The sequence below is a fragment of the Carassius carassius genome, chromosome 37 (genome assembly GCF_963082965.1).
Source record: "Carassius carassius chromosome 37, fCarCar2.1, whole genome shotgun sequence".
NCBI lineage: Eukaryota > Metazoa > Chordata > Actinopteri > Cypriniformes > Cyprinidae > Carassius > Carassius carassius.
This window is the reverse complement of record NC_081791.1, coordinates 24,873,038-24,890,491: the sequence shown is the minus strand read 5'-3', so window position 1 is coordinate 24,890,491 and position 17,454 is coordinate 24,873,038. Positions and strand designations below refer to the sequence as shown.

Below are 17,454 nucleotides of genomic sequence, written 5' to 3'. Positions count from 1 at the left end.
GTCCCCTACCTGTTCCTGTTTACTGTTTTCCTGTTGTGGTATCAATTGTTCACTTCACTACCCTCTTGTATCAGTCTGTTTTGTCAATAAAACCTTATTACCTTACACTGCAATTGGGTCCTCCCTCCTAGATCCCTGACATAGGAGCTAAATTCCTGCTGCAAAATTAAATCAGCATCTCCATAAAGCTTGTCAGCAGATGGAAGCATAAAGTGCTACAAAATCTCCTGGTAGATGGCTGCATTGACTTTGGACTTGATAAAACATAATGAACCAACACCAGCAGACGTCACGGCACTCATATCATCAATGACTTCAGAAACTTCACACTGGACTTTGGATTCTGCGTCTCTCCAGTCTTCCTCCAGACTCCAGACCTTGATTTCCAAATGAAATGCAAGATTTACTTTCATCTGAAAAGAGGACTGTGGACCACGGAGCAACAGTCCAGTTCTTTTCCTCCTTACCCCAGGTGAAATGCTTCTGATGTTTTTTTTTCTGGTTCAGGAGTGGCTTGGTTTTAGGAATGTGACAGCTGTAGCCCTTTTCTTGAAGATGTCTGAGCGTGATGACTCTTGATGCGCTGACTCCGGCTTCAGTCCACTCCTTGTGTAGCTTTCCGAAGTTCTTGAATCTGCTTTTCCTGACCATCTTCCCAAGGCTGTGGTCATCTCTGTTGCTTGTGCACCTTTTCCTACCTCCTACCTACTTTTTCCTTCCAGTCAACTTTCTATAAATATATTTTGATACAACACTCTGTGAACAGCCAGCCCTTTCAGTAATGACCTTCTGTGGCTTACCCTCCTTGTGGAGGGTTTTGATGATTGTCTTCTGGACAACTGTCAAGTCAGTAGTCTTTCCCATAATTGTGGTTGCATTTTCTGAACTAGCCCAGGAGGTGCCCAGTATTTATACTCGTAATTAATAAAACTAATCAAGCTCAAAATGGAATATTCAAATTTTTTGAGATACTGAATTTTTTATTTTCCTAAGCTGTAAGTCGTAACAAACAGAATTAAAACAAGAAACTCTTGAAATATTTCTGTTTGTGTGCAATGATTCTAGAAAACAATCGTTTACTATTTTGAATTAAATTACAAAAAATAAAAATAAATTTTCATTTTTTTAAGTAGTCAAGGATGAATTTTGTTTGAGCAAAATGGTATACACTGTGCTGCCAACAACATTACAATGAGTCAAGCAATATCAAATGTCAGTATTTTTTCTACCATCGTCTGAATCGCTGAAAATTGTGAATTTAGTTTTGTTGGGTTTAGTATAATGCCACCTTTATACTCAAAACATCTATAGAGGATGCATTACATATGTATTACCTTATTAAAATTGAAATGAGTGACCATTTTAGAGGTTTCACACACAGGCTGTTCAGGCTAATACAGGGTTGTTTATGATCACAGTTATACAACTCCAATTTAAGTTACTTTTGGATGCAATAACTTTTACATTGAATGTAAAGTCTGTGTTTTAGCAAAAAAACTGATACTGAGTAGGAGTTATATGACATAGGCTAAATTGTTTACATCTCTGGTTCACCCCAAATAATGATAAAACCTTACAGTATTCTCACAAAAACATGTATTCCATAAGTATGTAATCATGTCAGTGCAATTTAGACAGGTCCAATGGATTCATAGACCCAGAAAACATGGGGTTAGACACTAAGATTACTTGACTAAGTCAAATAATGAAGGAGTTAGGATATTTTAAGGTCTCCCTGCCCATCTTGGACGCCATCTTGAAAATAACACCTTTCTAGTGGTCAAACTTTGGTAAACTTTTAGTATGTTATTAAGGACACCCAATACTTAAAAAAACAGCTGAGAAACCTTTTGTTAGAATTTTTTATGGTTAAGGGGTTTTATTTTGTATATGCAGCGGCCTATTAAGTTTTTTTCGGAATATAAAAATTGACTAAACGGCACATAAAGTCAACTTCATAAATAGGCCTGTATCCATTGCGAACATATTTTATTATGAGTCTTAAAATGTCCATAACATAAAATCATTGTTGAGCCACAACATTGTCAACATACCATAGTTTGACTTTTACTGCACTGCGCTGATTTCTAAAGACTAGCGTCTTGAGCTCAAACAACGCTAAGAGAGAGCTTACGAATGGTCCAGACCAACCTTACGAAAGTGTGACTTACAAAAGATATACTTAGCGAGAGAGGTTAAGGAATAGGTTAAGAACTACTTGGCGATAAGAACATTTTGGGGAACCAGGCCCAGGTTAGTTGTAACATACCCTGGGGTGAGATGTGACGATATGATATCCACCTGGGAGAGATGTAACATTATGCAACAAGGATTATGAAAAAAAACAAAAACAAATTAAATGTGAAACTTTCTATTCAGCACTGACTTAATTAAAACATAATTTTCTTCATAATATGAGATACCCCTTGGCCTGGACTTTTTCTTCCAAGACCTGAAAGGCATACTGAAAACCTATAAATAAAACAAAATTGTTTGGACTAAGTTCTAAAATGTTTTATTGATGTTATAACTAACCCTGAGTCTTGATGTTACCACTATCCCAGAGTCTTGTATCCATAAACTAGATTACCTTACAGCTAACAGCCAAAGCATTGGCAGCTTGCATGAAAAATATCTACACAGACACACAATAAATATAATTTTACTTCGATGAGTTTAACTACAAAGCAGGAACAGTCATCACAAAAATCAATTAAATATCAACTCTTCTACAAAATCTGCTGTGTCTGCCACAGTGCTCTATTTCCTTACATTTGGAATAAGGACTAAACTGAGAATGTGTGAAGTGAATTAGGTGATTTGTAACTTATTTGAGAAATCAGAAGTGTTCCAACTGCCCTGTGTTCCAACCATCCTACTGCATATTTGGACATTTTGGCACATTTTGCTCCTACTGCACATTTGGGTAATATATTGAAACAAGTGTGCGGCCATCTTTACAAATTTGTCTTTGAACTTCCGTTTTTGGGGTAGCTCAATCAGAGTTTGATGAGAGGGTCGGTATTACTCACTATTGGAGAAAGCATAATGGCTGACTTGGATCACGTGTGCCTTAATAACCGATCACATTACAGCCTTGACGTCATTGTATTTCAGTCCGAGTTGTGCGACACTCCGTCGCCGTTTACCGTTACCTTAGAAATGAATGACAAGTGCCATAAGCTGAATCCCACCTGTTGCAAAAAGTTAGTGACTTCTCTTATAAAACAGCCATGTTTTTTTGTGGTAATCTCATAAAAAAGGTGGGATTCAGCTTATGACACTTGTCATTCATTTCTATGGTATACGTAAACATCACCCTTGCACCATTTTGGAGGGTATACACTGAACGCAAACAGCATATGTTATTCTGTGTCAGCTGTGCCACATGGATATGTTGTTTTCATTCAAATCGAAGCAGAAAACATATTAGTGTGATGCAGCTGATACAGAACAGCATGATTTTTGTTTGTTTTGTATATTTAATCTTGGATAGTTATTTGAATGCTGTTATTTGCAGTAGTTCATGGGATTGTAGTTCTCTCCCTCATTAAAGCCGTTACATACATAGTCTTGTACCTTTTGTCTTTTTGTCTGATTTTCACATACTTTAATGCTTCAAATAAAAGTTTGGTGGTTTGGTTTCATGGATTATAGTGCTTTTATGAAGACTTTTTTTTTTCTTTTTTTTTTTTTTGAAAATGAATGGAGAAATACTTTCTGGAACCAGTGCTGGTGAGAAAGCGTGCAGGCACTGTTACATTCTGTACGACCTTGCGTAAAGTTTCATTGTTAAATGTAATGGCCAGAAAACATATCCCTTTTCCCCCACCCGAGGCAGCTAATGGTCTTCCTCTATCACCTGCATCCATGTGTTTTAGCCACTCTAAACCCCAGCACTGATGGAAAACAGAAATTGCAACACTTCTTATGTCAAGGTTGCTATCTGGGGTCGAGCTTAGAGAATGAAAAAGAAAAGAGAAAACCACAAAAGAGTCTTTTGTGGAGTGTTAAATTCTCATTTGTCAATGCGGGTTTGAGAGCAAGTCAAAATGACTTCGTATTTTTGGACACAGGTCTAATTTTTCTCTCAGAAATGGGCGTTAATTCATCTCTCGGTGTTGGATATTTTGGCTACTTCTGTTTCACAATGACTTTTAGTTGTTAAGTTATCCATTACGTCTCCTGCAGCAGCTGGTGAATTCAGGTGTATGTGAATTTTGTCACCAGGAGAAGGCTTTGAAATGATCTCAGGATTTCTCGCTGTCAAAAATAAGTAAGCACTCAACTTTCCTCTGGTGCATTTGGTTGTGCACTTGTGCGCCCATTCCCCTGGCAACTGCACAGCAAAACCTCTATATAAAGTAAATGTGGAGGCACAAGCGCCATCTGCGAACTGAACTGGGGGACCCTTCTTGAAAACGGAGCAGTTAATGGATCTGTGTGCTGTCCTGTAGAATGGAGATGAATGTTCTCCAGGGAGGATGCACGTAGAGCGCTCTGTAAGCGAGACAGGTGGTTTAATATGGCGCAGGTGTTTTTTTCTGAGTGCCTGTACAAATATACGTTTTCTTTTTCATTTTCTTTGCTGAAGCAGATTAACATTTCAGCCCTTTGGAATTCATCAATGGAACCAGTGGTTCGGCTGGTGTGACATTTTCAGATTTTTAAAGTGGTGGTGTTTCATCAGTTACAAAAAGTGTCCCCATATTTTGATACTCTTGGATATAAATGGTTTTTACTTGCTCGTTGACAAAGCTGCACATGCAATAAAGATCTACTTTTTCATTGACAAATGATAGAAGACATTTGCAAGTGTTGTTTTCTACAATAGAAAGATATCCCTGCTGTTTTGTTATATCTTTCTTGTACTGAATCCCAAACAATTCACACCTTTTCACAAATTCGTTTGGCTGATTAGAAAAAAAGAGTGATTCATTTGTGAATCTGAAGAATATTCTTTAACATTTGATAGAATATACATATATATATATATACTTGTGAAATATTATCAGGATAAATTATTCTCAGATCGGTATATGCTTATCTTCACTGGTATATCATATAAGGATTTATCAATAAGTGAATTAAAATATGATATAAAACTTATTTCAGCTTCAACATTTCTTATTTTAATTTAGTTTAACTTGATTTACTAAAATGACTAAAAACTAAAATTAAATGAAAAAATGGACATATATATATATATATATATATATATATATATATATATATAACTACTAAAATGTACAAAAACAAATTACTAAAACTTTCATTAAAATAAAAAAAAAGTTACCAAAATTACACTCAACAATTTTCTCAAAATTCTTTTTAACATTAAAAATAAATGTTTCTTGAGCAGCAAATCAGCATATTATAATGATTTAAGAAGGATCATGTTTTTGAAAACAGAATTGTAATAATATTTCACAACATTTCTGTTTTAACAGATTTTTTGATCAAATAAATGCAGCCCTGGTGAAAACATTGTGCTCTCATGGCTGAATACTGTGAAGTGCTGCTGTTATGCAGCTCAGGATCCAAACCATTAAGTAAAAGCCCATAACAGTATTTAATTGTTTTGATGAAATGCATTCTTTAATAGCAGGAAGAGAGAAATAAAACCACAGACGGAAGAGCATGTTGGCTAAAATATCCACAGGGTGCAGCTCTGAAATCCACGGAATTCAAATGTGAATGATGTCATAGTAACAGCATGAATGCAATAATGGGCTCTCTTTTTAGTTCATGTCCAGAAAATCAAAAGCATTAGTGACAAAAGCACTGCCTCTCTTCTATCCTTTTTACACTAATTAAACCGATTGTGGCTCTGAACACGGCGGAGCATCCAGGTCAAGTTTAGCAACTGGCAGTATTAGATGTAAATGAGTGTTGAACATGGGGGTAGGTCGTAAATATTTCCTTTGTGTAATGAAGAGGGCATGAGACTTTATGAATGGAAAGAGACCTTAAATATGCTGCTTGCTTACAAATCAACTCTGACTAATATACTAGAAATACTTTACAGACCCAGAGTCAGTGCTGATTCAATTACTAGTCAGTTATTATGAGCAACATCTCAAACAGAGGTTTAATTACTTTTATGATCATGCATAAACCCGGTCAAAGGATTGCATTAGTTTAAACCGAATGTGTACGAGATTGTGAAGCCTGCTTTCAGGAAGATTTGCATTATGACTTCATTTATATGACAGTTAGGCACATTTTCCTTCCAAATTCTCAATACTTAAAAAAAAAAGAAAAAAAAAAAGAGAGAGAGCGAGAACTAATGCATTGTAATAATCATAATACAAGATTAGAAATCAGCCTGTCTGGACACAGGAAACATGAGCAGAACAAATTGTACAACAAGCCAAAAACGTAACACAATCATATTTATATTATTGGAAAATTAATGCAAATATTAACCCAAATGAAAATTATTTCACAATACACAAAATATATGTGCTGAAAAAAATAAACTTAATTCAAATAAATAATATACAAATTTTATTTATTAACAATGTCACAATGCGCAAAATTAAAAAAATAATAATAATTTACTGTTTTTCCTTTTGATATTGGGGTATATACTTATACACTTCTATATATACAGTTTTTAAAATAAAAACAAATAAATTAAAATCGAATCTAGGTGCAGAAAAATAGGCTTCTTGTTCTTAACGTAAAATGTGATTTATTGTTTTTCCTTTTGATTTTGGGGGTGATATATGACCCAGACAGCATTCATAAACTTCACCCAAATAGTAACCTAATTGTGCTGTTTCCCCACAGATAACATAACCTTGAAGAAACAACTTCAAGTAACACTCATATAAAAGCACTCAGGGGAGGCTTGTGTCACAAACTCAATTCAAGTCCAGAGCGTTTTGGGATGTTTCTAGTCTTGCTTTCTAAAAATAGTATAAAGCGTATAATGGTTCCAGAGCACTGTCTGGATTATTGCTATCAGAGCAGAGTTTGGGCAGCTTAGAGAAACTAAAGAGGTGATGTTGAGCTTGACCTGCTTTCATAAGCACTAACAGTACATTGTGCTTCTGCTTCGTTTTCACCTTTTCTTTCTACTAGCAGAGAATGCAGGAGAATATCTGGTGAGGTTATACACCTGACCTGAGAAGTTTGTTACACACACACACTGACTCCTGTAGCAAAACAGGGCGTGTTTCGACATTTCATCAAATTTTCTACAATTGTTTCTTCAAGATGTATAGCAGTAGAACGATTCAGCTGTCTAGGATACTGCTGCTGCTGCTGATGATAATGACATGGATGTGTGGCAGACTTTCATCTAGGTTTTGAATAAGGTGACAGCACTGTTCTTCAGAAAATCTTGCAGAGGTGAAAACCACCATATAAATGCACATTTTTTTATAGGCCAAAATCAGGAGATTTTGGCACTTCTGGTTATGTCCTCCTGAAGTCAGCATTTAAATTTTTTTAAATGGGTTTTTGGTTAAACACCTGATATAAGGTCTCTGGTTAACAAGCTCAAGATATTTTCACATTTTAATGATTTTTTAAATGCTTGTACTTGTCTTGAAAAATAAGGTGTGCTATTGCTAAAAAGTGGGACCTACAGAGTTTGTTAAACTTTTTCATACTGAGCAGATAAACTCATCTACTCATTAGTCGCTTTCACAGGGTCATTGTGTTTATAATCATGCTCTTACAAACTATTCTGCTATCTTTTGAGTTTGCCTACAAAAATACACACTATTGTCCCTAGGGTTGATTTATCCACCTTATTTTTTAATGCAGAAGTAAGCTGTTTTCTCTGAATGTGCAAGACTAACAGTTCATTATTCGCACTAGGGAAATAACAAGAAGAATAACAAAGTGCAGTAGACAGTAAAACTGTTTGCACTACAAACCACTGTGTTCATTATTAAGATAATATGGAAAAAAAATGTAAGACACACCAGTTAGCAATATAAAGCAGCAAAATGAGCTGTTTTCTTCAGCTAAACATAGCTGGAAGTGAATGACGCCGAAAGACCACTCTTACTTGAAATATAAGGTGGATTATGCTGTGTTAATAGTTTTATGTTGCAATAATTTCACATTCAATCTTTAACTTATACAGTAGTGTAGAAACAACATAAGGGCAGTATGTTTTTGTATTTTATGACTGAAGGCAACCAATTTTATTGATGTCTCTATGAAATTAGAATTTTCATTCAACATTACAGTATAATTAAGAGCTATCAATTTTAAAATGTATTATATTTATAAAAATAGAATAACTTGAACTTAAAACAAACTTCACATAAACCTATTACCTTAAATGTCATATTTACCCATGCCCTTCAGCAAGTAGGAATTCTACAGAAATTGAATAAAGTTATCAAACACTAAATTCTTGAATGAAATATAGACCAATCCTTAAAGCTACAAAAGTTATTGATTTCCTCTTTTTTTCCTTTCTTTCTTTCTTTCTTTCTTTCTTTCTTTCTTTCTTTCTTTTGTTCTTTGACTTTTTACAGATATCACTTCAGCTGGATTTTAGTTTATTTGGCTGCTATTACTCTAAGAGCTGCTGCTACTGAACATGACGTGGATCTGACACACATGCTTTTCATTTCATTCGCACTTTATATGAAATAATATAGGATACTGCGCGATGGCATATTTGTGTGTGCAATTGAAGAGCATGCATTATGAGCATAGTAACGGCTGATAGGAAGATTAGTTTTTACTGACATATGGCCTAACAACATCTCATCTGACTGCAGTTCACTGTTGTTCTACTGAAGCTCCTTCGTCACCTTTTCTGTTTCCACGATCGTTTGACTAGCGTCTGATACTGACGTGAAGTTGAAGTGCACATCTGTAAAGTCCCCCTTTTAATGTGGTGGTGAAGATGGTCTGCATTTAAATAAATGCAATTCTTGTCAAGAAAAAGAGACCGCAAGTGGGGTGGCCAACCTCCGCCCCTGCCTTAAATATGTTTAATGCCATTAAAGGGTTATTTCACCCAAAAATGACAATTAGGCTGTGTTTTACTTACACCCGAGGCATCCTAGGTGTATATGACTTTCATCTTTCAGACGAATCCAGTTGGATTCGAGTCTTTGATCGAGGGCCCTATGAAATCCGTTTTATTTTTTCCTAAATTCCTTTTTATTTTAAAAACAATTCAGTTTTTTCTGTTTTAATTTTTCTGAATTCTGTTTTTTTTTTCTGTTTTAATATTTCTCGACTCCTAGTTAATTTAAAGTTTTATTAATCATAAAGTGTCTAATTAATTAAAACCATGAAACTTATACATATTCACATCAATTTAATAAAAGTTTAACAAAAATTATATGTTTAGGGCCCTATGAAATGTTTTATTTTTTCCTCAACATATTTTTTATTGTAACCAAATTCTGTGTTTTAGCATGTCTAATTATTTGAATGCATAAAAAACTAAATTTTATCTTTTTTTAAAGTAGCCTTATAATTTTTGTAAAACTATGTTGTGTATTTACATTTTTCTGGTTATCAAATGAAGGCATAAAAAAATTTATTTTATTTATCTTTTAATTATTGAAAATTAAGCAAACAAAATTTTTTGCCAAACAAAGGGGATTTACTATTAAAATAAAAACACAGAAGAAATGTTGATCAGTCCTTAAAAAATAATGTTTGATTAATTTTAGTAGTAGTATTAGGCGATGTACATTCTGCTGAAAAATAGAGTTTTACTCAAATCAAGGTCAAATGCTCATGAAGTGACTCTCAGTGCAGTTCTGGAGATGTTCTTCATGTGTTTTCGTCCTCATTTAGTGAGACGGCAGACGCTGAAATCACCGCGAGCGTAATGCATGCTTCTGTATATGTGCTGTAAATAAAACCATGCGTCTGCGTCATTCTTTAACAGAGACACGCAGAACATACAGCATTCATATTTAAATTGACTTTTGTGGCTCAATAGTTACAGACACTAGTCCATATCGCGATTTGATTGAAGTGTACTGACCTACTTTTGATGAATTCATTTGAAATTTGACAAATTCCGTGTCATTCCACGCTAAACTGTGAATTCAATTTTAAAACTGGATTCCTCGATTCCCTCCATGTTAACCACATCACGGAAATCATAGGGCCCTATTGATCTTTCAAAAGGCCTCCTGTTCACCCCCGGAGCCGTATGAGACACTTTTTTTTATTTTATTTTTTTATGGATGAGTGCTTTCTATTTAACTTATTTTGGACTGAAGCAATGCAACACCCACTGCCTGCAATGATAGCGCTTGAAAGACCAATATAATTTTTTATATAACTCCTATTGGATTCGTCTGAAAGAAGAAAGTCATATACACCTAGGATGCCTTGGGAGTGAGTAAAACGCAGCCTAGTTTTCATTTTTGGGTGAATTAACCCATTAAACTGGAAAAATGAATCGCCTGCATTATCCCGCTAAATATAGACAGCATTATTTTATACTGATCATCGGTATGCAGGCTACTATGATGAGACAAACAGCCGTTAACTAGATGATGCTATTGTTTCGCTTCTTGAAGTGGTAGCTAATACGGGTTGGCTGGGCTCCTCAGAGGACAAATGTCCAGAGCTCAGAGATTGAGTTTCATTTAAACTTGCTTCCGTTTGAATCGTTTTGAAGGGCTCTCCATAGTTTTTCATCATGTGAGATGAATAGAATAATTAGATTTATTAGGCTGCTGTAGTTCTTAGGGTAGCCTCGTAAAGAATGTTCCAGGACGGGGGTTTTTGATCATAAGTACTGGTACTTTGGTTCAAAGCAGGATAGAATGAACTCCTTGTGGAAAGTCACCCTTTCGACGGCTCTCCAAAGCTGTCATCTCTGGAAGACCTCTCAAGAAGACTATTCCCTCGGTTGCTTCATTTTTATAATCATTTCCATCAGCTCACGATTTCTCTACCTCTCTTGTTCTCTCTCAATCTTTTTATGTACGTATACTACCAGTCAAGATAAAGATTTAAAAAAAAAATGTTTTTGAAAGAAATGTCTTATGCTTACCAATTATTAAAATAAAAAAAATACAGTAAAAACTGTTAAATTGTGAAATATTATTGGAATTCGAAATAACAATTTTCTATGTGAATGTATTGTAAAATGTAATTTTTTCCCGATGATGCATCATTACTCACATGATCATTCAGAAATTATTCTAATTATGAATTATTATCAATGATGAAAGCAGATGTGCTGCTTAATATTTTCGTGGAAACCATAATTTCAGATTTTTTGATGACTAGAAAGTTCATAATAACAGCATTTATTTGAAATATAATTTTTTATAATATTAAAATGGCTTTATTGTGACTTCTAAAGAATTGTATTTCTCCTTCTGAATAACAATTTTAATTTCTAATTAAATTCTGTAATATATTTTTTGCCATTTTATTAGTTTTTTTGTTTTTGTTTATTATATTACTATAAGGATCATGTATTTCTATTGCACTTTAAGTTTTCATTAAACTTTTTCATTCAATTTTTATTTATTTCACTTGGTTATTTTGGTGCTTCAGCTTAAACATATTTCAGTTAGTTGCCAAGGCACCAAGTTGACTTTTTAATTTTTTTTTATTTAGTTTAAGTCTAAAATACACCTCCCATATATTTATTTCTCTACTATTTATATTTTTAAAAAAATTTCAGCTATGCCAGGTCAAAATCTTTTAGATTTCTATAATAACCCTGGTTGTACTGTGCAATAACAGAATTAATCTCAAAACAATCCACTTTCTCTTCTTCTCTCCACTTCTGTTTTCCAACTGTGCTTTATTTTTTCCTTAAGACACTGAAAATGGCAAGTGATAATATTTCCCTGCGTCTCTAAGGATTAGCAGATATAGAGAGATAAATGTTGAGTAAAACCAGCGCATATGAGATGGTTGGAATGAGATGGAGCTGCTGTATGAGACTAAAGAACCTGACGCAGATAGGAACACACACACCGTCTGCTTTCTCTGTAGTCTTGTTTACGATCTTGAACGGCTCAGTGTTTTTGAAGACATCTTTTAATGAACAATACCCAGACGCTGACCTGTATTTTTCATTCAGTGAAAGCTCCCCCTTGTAGCAGAGAGACGTGAGCACTTTGGAGATGATTTACCTCTAAAGACAGAATATAAGCACGTACAACCAGCCTTATCGAGCGGCCTGTGAAGAGCAAAGTGTTGAACTTTTACCTTCTCTTGCCTAAAATAATATTTATTGAACTTTTTAGAATGTTATTGGCAAAATCTTATATCAAACTAAATGTAATATGGCGGGTGTAATTCACAAGAAATGGTGCTGTGTGTGCGTCATTGACTTACTATTGATGTGAATACACTGTTGGGGGCGGTTTTTGAAAGATTTTATACTTTTATTTAAGAAGAATTCATTAAATTGATCAAGAGTGACCGCAAAGACGTTTATAATATTACAAAAGATTTTGGTTTCAAATAAATGCTGTTCTTTAGAACTTTCTATTCATTTTTTTCGTGAGCAGCAAATCAGCATATTCGAATGTTTTCTGAAGGATCATGTGACACTGAAGACTGGAATGAGGCTAAAAATTCAGTTTGATCATGTAAATAAATTACATTTTAAAATTTATTAAAATAGAAAACATTTATTTTAAATTGCAAAAATATTTTTACAATACTGAGGTGTTTTATTTTTTATCAAATAAATGTAGCTTTTTTGGTGGCCATGAGACTTTTTTCAAAAAAAAATGGCTATGTATAAATATGGATATACATGTGAAATATTGTGTTAAATCAGTTCTCTATTCATTTCAGCTATGGAGTATTATGAACTATTGGTACCACATGTTTACAACAGTATAGTTTATAAAAAGGCCATTGAAAACTTATATTTGTTACACAGAGATCTCCCTACACTGCTTCTGTAATATCTGGATCTGTTACTTTGAGCCTGAGGTGCTGCAATACTGGTTTCTTGAACCTTTTTGAACAATAAAACAAATTTCCCTGAATATTTCCCTGAGCGTTTCCTGAGAGTAAGCCATGAGTCTTTGATTGTGATTGCTTTCAAAAGCTGCTAGAGCTCACAATAACATTTGAACTCTTAAAACGCATAGATTCACACTGAAGTGTTTGATTGGAGACAATCAGCGATGTGATCACATGTCCATAGTTAATGAATGCATATGTTTGTGCATACCATATGTTGAAATGGTTTTTGACGAGGGCTACTTCATTAACAGCCACTCTAAAAGAAACAATGATTTGAAATGAAACATGTGTGTAGTTTTGAAATTGCATATCTGATTTCTTTTCAGTAACCTCAATATGGCGCAACAACTATCCATTGAAAAGAAGAAATCTCACCTTTGTGCTTATGCAATCAGAAGTGATGTTTTTCTGTGCTGTTATTACCATTACAATTTCAATCTATTTTACTTTGCACCTAAGCACATGCCCTCTTTGTCTGCATCTAGAAAAAATGTGTCAGGATTGCGTCCGCAATTTAATAGTCTTATTTTTTTTATTTTTTTTTTTTAACATGAGTGTCTGAAGAGGGATCTTTAAGTGTTGTGTTATAAGGTAGATCTGCATTTTTATGCATCACTCACTCTTTTAATATTCTCTCTCTGCAGGTGTTGTCTAGTTTGCATCCTGAGTGTGAGTATATCTTTCAGCTGGCAAGAGATGAGCAGCGGTGTCTCAGAGAGATCACAGATCTTGGAAACCTCAGCAGCTCTTCAGGTAGAAATAAACAGACGCTCCTGATGAGATGGTGAAGGGGTTTTTACTCCCAGCATGTGAAATGCATGCTAAACAGCACTGGGGTTTAATTGAGAGCAAATGGAGACTTTTCTTGCTTCTCAGATTTGTTAGAGATACGAAATTTCTGCAATCAAAAGCCAGAGGTCTCCGTATGCACTCAAACATTCCTCAGTTTTATCCAAGGCTAAATAACATGACCGTTCAGAAGTTTATTATCAGTGTTGAAAACAGTTATGCTGATGTGAAAACCATTATACATCATTTTTCAGTATTCTTTGATAAATAGAATGTTCAAAAGAACAGCATTTATTTGCAGTAGATGTCTTTACTGTCACTTTTTTTCACAGAAATCTTTATTAAATCATTCAAATACTTACCTCAATCCTGAAAGAATATACTTTTTTTTCTGTAAACCATACCATCATCAGTAATTTCTGTTGTCAAGCATTTGAACTTTTACACTTTTTTTTTATTTGAAGTGACAGGAAAACAGGTCACAAACCCTTGAGATGTCATTTTAAATAAATCACATCTGCATAGCATTTAACACTGCCATAAGCTGCCAGTGGTGACAATCATAGACAGAGTTTAGGATGAGATCACACTCATTGTTATGCAGTGCCATGCGTTTGAGTTTCCCAGTGGATCCCAGAAGTGAAGGATGTGTTTGGCAGCAGCTTTGCAGGAGATTCACATGCACAGATGTACTTGTGGTGATCCAACATGGCAAACTGGACATTGATAAAGCAAACTCTAGCTGTTATGTGCCACAGAAAGCCTTTCGGATATATTGTTTTTTTGATGTTTGGTGATGGAGTGCATGGGTAAAAACAATCCCTTTGTGTGTGTGTGTGTGTGTGTGTGTGTGAAGGTTGTCTGCCAGTATGGGATGCTGTAGTGTGTTGGCCCAAAGCTGCAGTGGGTGAGACGGTCCACTTGCTCTGTCCTGCTGTTTTCTCTCTCTTCAAGAACAACACAGGTGACACACATACACACAATCCACATCAGACTTGTGCATGATTCAAAACTGAATTTAAAAATACAGTTCAGTACCTGAATGTAAATTAGGTAAAGGTAGCAAACTGGATGAATAATTGTAATCTGAATTTAAATTGAAATACATAAATACATAGAATTAATAGACAAATAAAATGAAATTTAACTTTTTAACATTTTCTGTGTCTGTATATATACATGCATGCATACATGCATATATTTGTGTGTGTATCATATTTTATATATATTTAATTAAGAATTAAATTAAAACTTTGCAAAGAAACGTATGTACCAGTATTATATGATTATGATTTTTAATTTTTCCATGCATGTTATTATTAAATTAATAACCAATATTTCGGATAATCATTCATATTTGTTATATAAAAATATTTCATTATTAATTAAAATATTGTATTATATGAATAACCAATTAAATTTGATTAAATGTTTTATGTGATTTATCCATGTACATAATCTTATAGCATTAAATTAAAACATTTAATTATCATAACCGACATTTGATATGTAACAATTCATATAACTATATCATATGATCAATTAAAATATCGAATTTGTCATTATGAATTATCCATGCATTTTTTTTAAATTATTAATTATATAATAAAATGTAAATTATTTTTTTAAAGCAATTTTTTTCGAGAAATTAGTATCAATTTCCCCATATTTAATGCTACTTAATTAACTAACTTTGATTTAATGGAATAGTTGAAAACTATAAAAAAGAATTTTGTGGTGCTGTTTGGCAAAATTAAAACATTTTTGATTGGCAGTGTTAATTGTTTTGACATCACTAAAAGCACTTAATGAAATACACATAATAAAAACATAACTGGGCAAATGATGTGCTTATTTTTGTTTTGATAGAACTCCAAATGTCTGGAACAGTTGAAATGTTTCTGTCTAATGAACTGAAAGAGAGTTTTCTCGACCCTGCTCCATACACGCATTTCCACATTAACAGCTTCTGCGAGCAAACCAGTTGGTTTCAGTCTGTGAGCTTTAACAATAGACACATCTACCTTGAGAATATAAATGGAATCCTGCAATGGTAAAATGCTCAGCCTCAATTTCAAGGCTTAGTAAGTTTGAGCCAAAGTAGGCAGGTTTTCATATTAGCCACTGTAATAATATTGCACAGAGTCTCCACAGATCCAGCAGTATAACAAACGAAGCTCCGTCTGAGCCCGGCCAAACACTGCTTTCAAATCTGAAAGCTCTCAAATGAAATTGTGCTGCTGCAGTTTCGTCTGATGGCGACTAAAGCAGCACTCCATCATTGTATCTCTTTCTCATGTACAAAAGGATACAGACCTGATTTCACATTCAGCTTTAGCACAAGCTAAATTTATGCATTGCTTCTCATTCTCTAGGGAAAGAAATCAGTGCAAATCGCATGAAATGCCAACTTGCGTTTATTCATTTATTTTGAAGAACTTTTTTGAAAAGCTTGCAGAGATTTTGAATTGATTTTGTTTTGAATTCTTGTCATTGACCTTTGACCTTTAATTCATTGCTCTAGGTATAGTGAGTCGTAACTGCACGGCTGGCGGCTGGTCCCATCCGTTCCCTCCTTACCATGAGGCCTGCATTGTTGAGGATGAAATCCCCGAGGTCAGACATATTCTGGAATTCATACTCGCATATATTTGATAATCATTTCTTATTTATCCATACGCTTTTGCTCAAATCTCCTGCTTCTCAGATTATTCTTCAGAGTGAAAAAACACAGTAATCTCACAAGAGCCTCCTCTAGTTTTGGAAGAGATCTCGACGACGTCTCAAACTGTGCTTAGATTTGTAAAGACAGTCAATAATCTCAAAATGAACTCGAACATTTCACATCAAATTACTCTAAGACCAGTAGCTCTATAGTTGTACTGTATGTCTACAGTTGTCTTTTTTTGTATACAAATTTTAGGCATCTGAGACAACTGAAACTTATATGAAACACAATCGAGATCTTCATTAATGATGTCCCCTGTTTATGAACATCTTTATCCATATGCATACAGTATATCATAATTCTCATGAGGAATAGTACTTAATGGCTTATAGTTTTAAAAGTGCTTTGAAAGTTTTTAATTTTATGATGAAATAAATGTTGTTAATATACAGTGTTAATAATTGAATACATTAAGAAGTAATTACATTGACAAAATATTTTATGACTAAATATAAATCATTCCTTAAATTAGTTTTTATATTTTATTATATTTAATATTTATATGTATGTAATATTCTTTCTTTCTTTAGACTTTCACAGTCATGTCTGTCTCCATTACTGCAATTGGATTATAGTTCATAAGTTTTTAATTTTATTATTAAATAAATCAATAAATGTAGTTAATTTACAAATATTTGAATACATTGATTATAAAGTCATCGAAATGACTAAAATATTTAAAAGACTCCATTTAAATTGAATGATTGATATGTATATGTGTGTGTGTGTGTATATATATTTATTTATATACATATAATAATAATTATTATTATTTATTTATTTATTTTTTACTAAAAATGGAAACCAAATCTATAATATTTTATTATGCTTGTTTTGAGGCTTTAGGCTTTCACAGTTATGTCTGTCTGTCTTAACTGGTAATTAAATGAAATCAAATAATTATCATTTCGGGTGTAGGATTTATTGGCTGACTGATGTGCAGATTGATTGATTTAGGTCTTTCATCTAAAGGAATGTTTATT

At 33.8% G+C, this 17,454-nt stretch overlaps 1 protein-coding gene across 2 annotated transcripts in view; it reads left to right on the top strand.

The window, feature by feature from the left end:
• Window positions 1-17,454, top strand: part of LOC132117784 (growth hormone-releasing hormone receptor-like) — a 35,787-nt gene that overhangs the window by 3,224 nt on the left and 15,109 nt on the right. For both annotated transcript variants that reach the window (XM_059527090.1, XM_059527091.1), the window contains exons 2-4: window positions 13,599-13,707; window positions 14,600-14,707; window positions 16,268-16,359. In XM_059527090.1, the coding sequence (XP_059383073.1) occupies window positions 13,599-13,707; window positions 14,600-14,707; window positions 16,268-16,359 (309 nt within the window). The remainder of the gene's footprint in view (window positions 1-13,598; window positions 13,708-14,599; window positions 14,708-16,267; window positions 16,360-17,454) is intronic.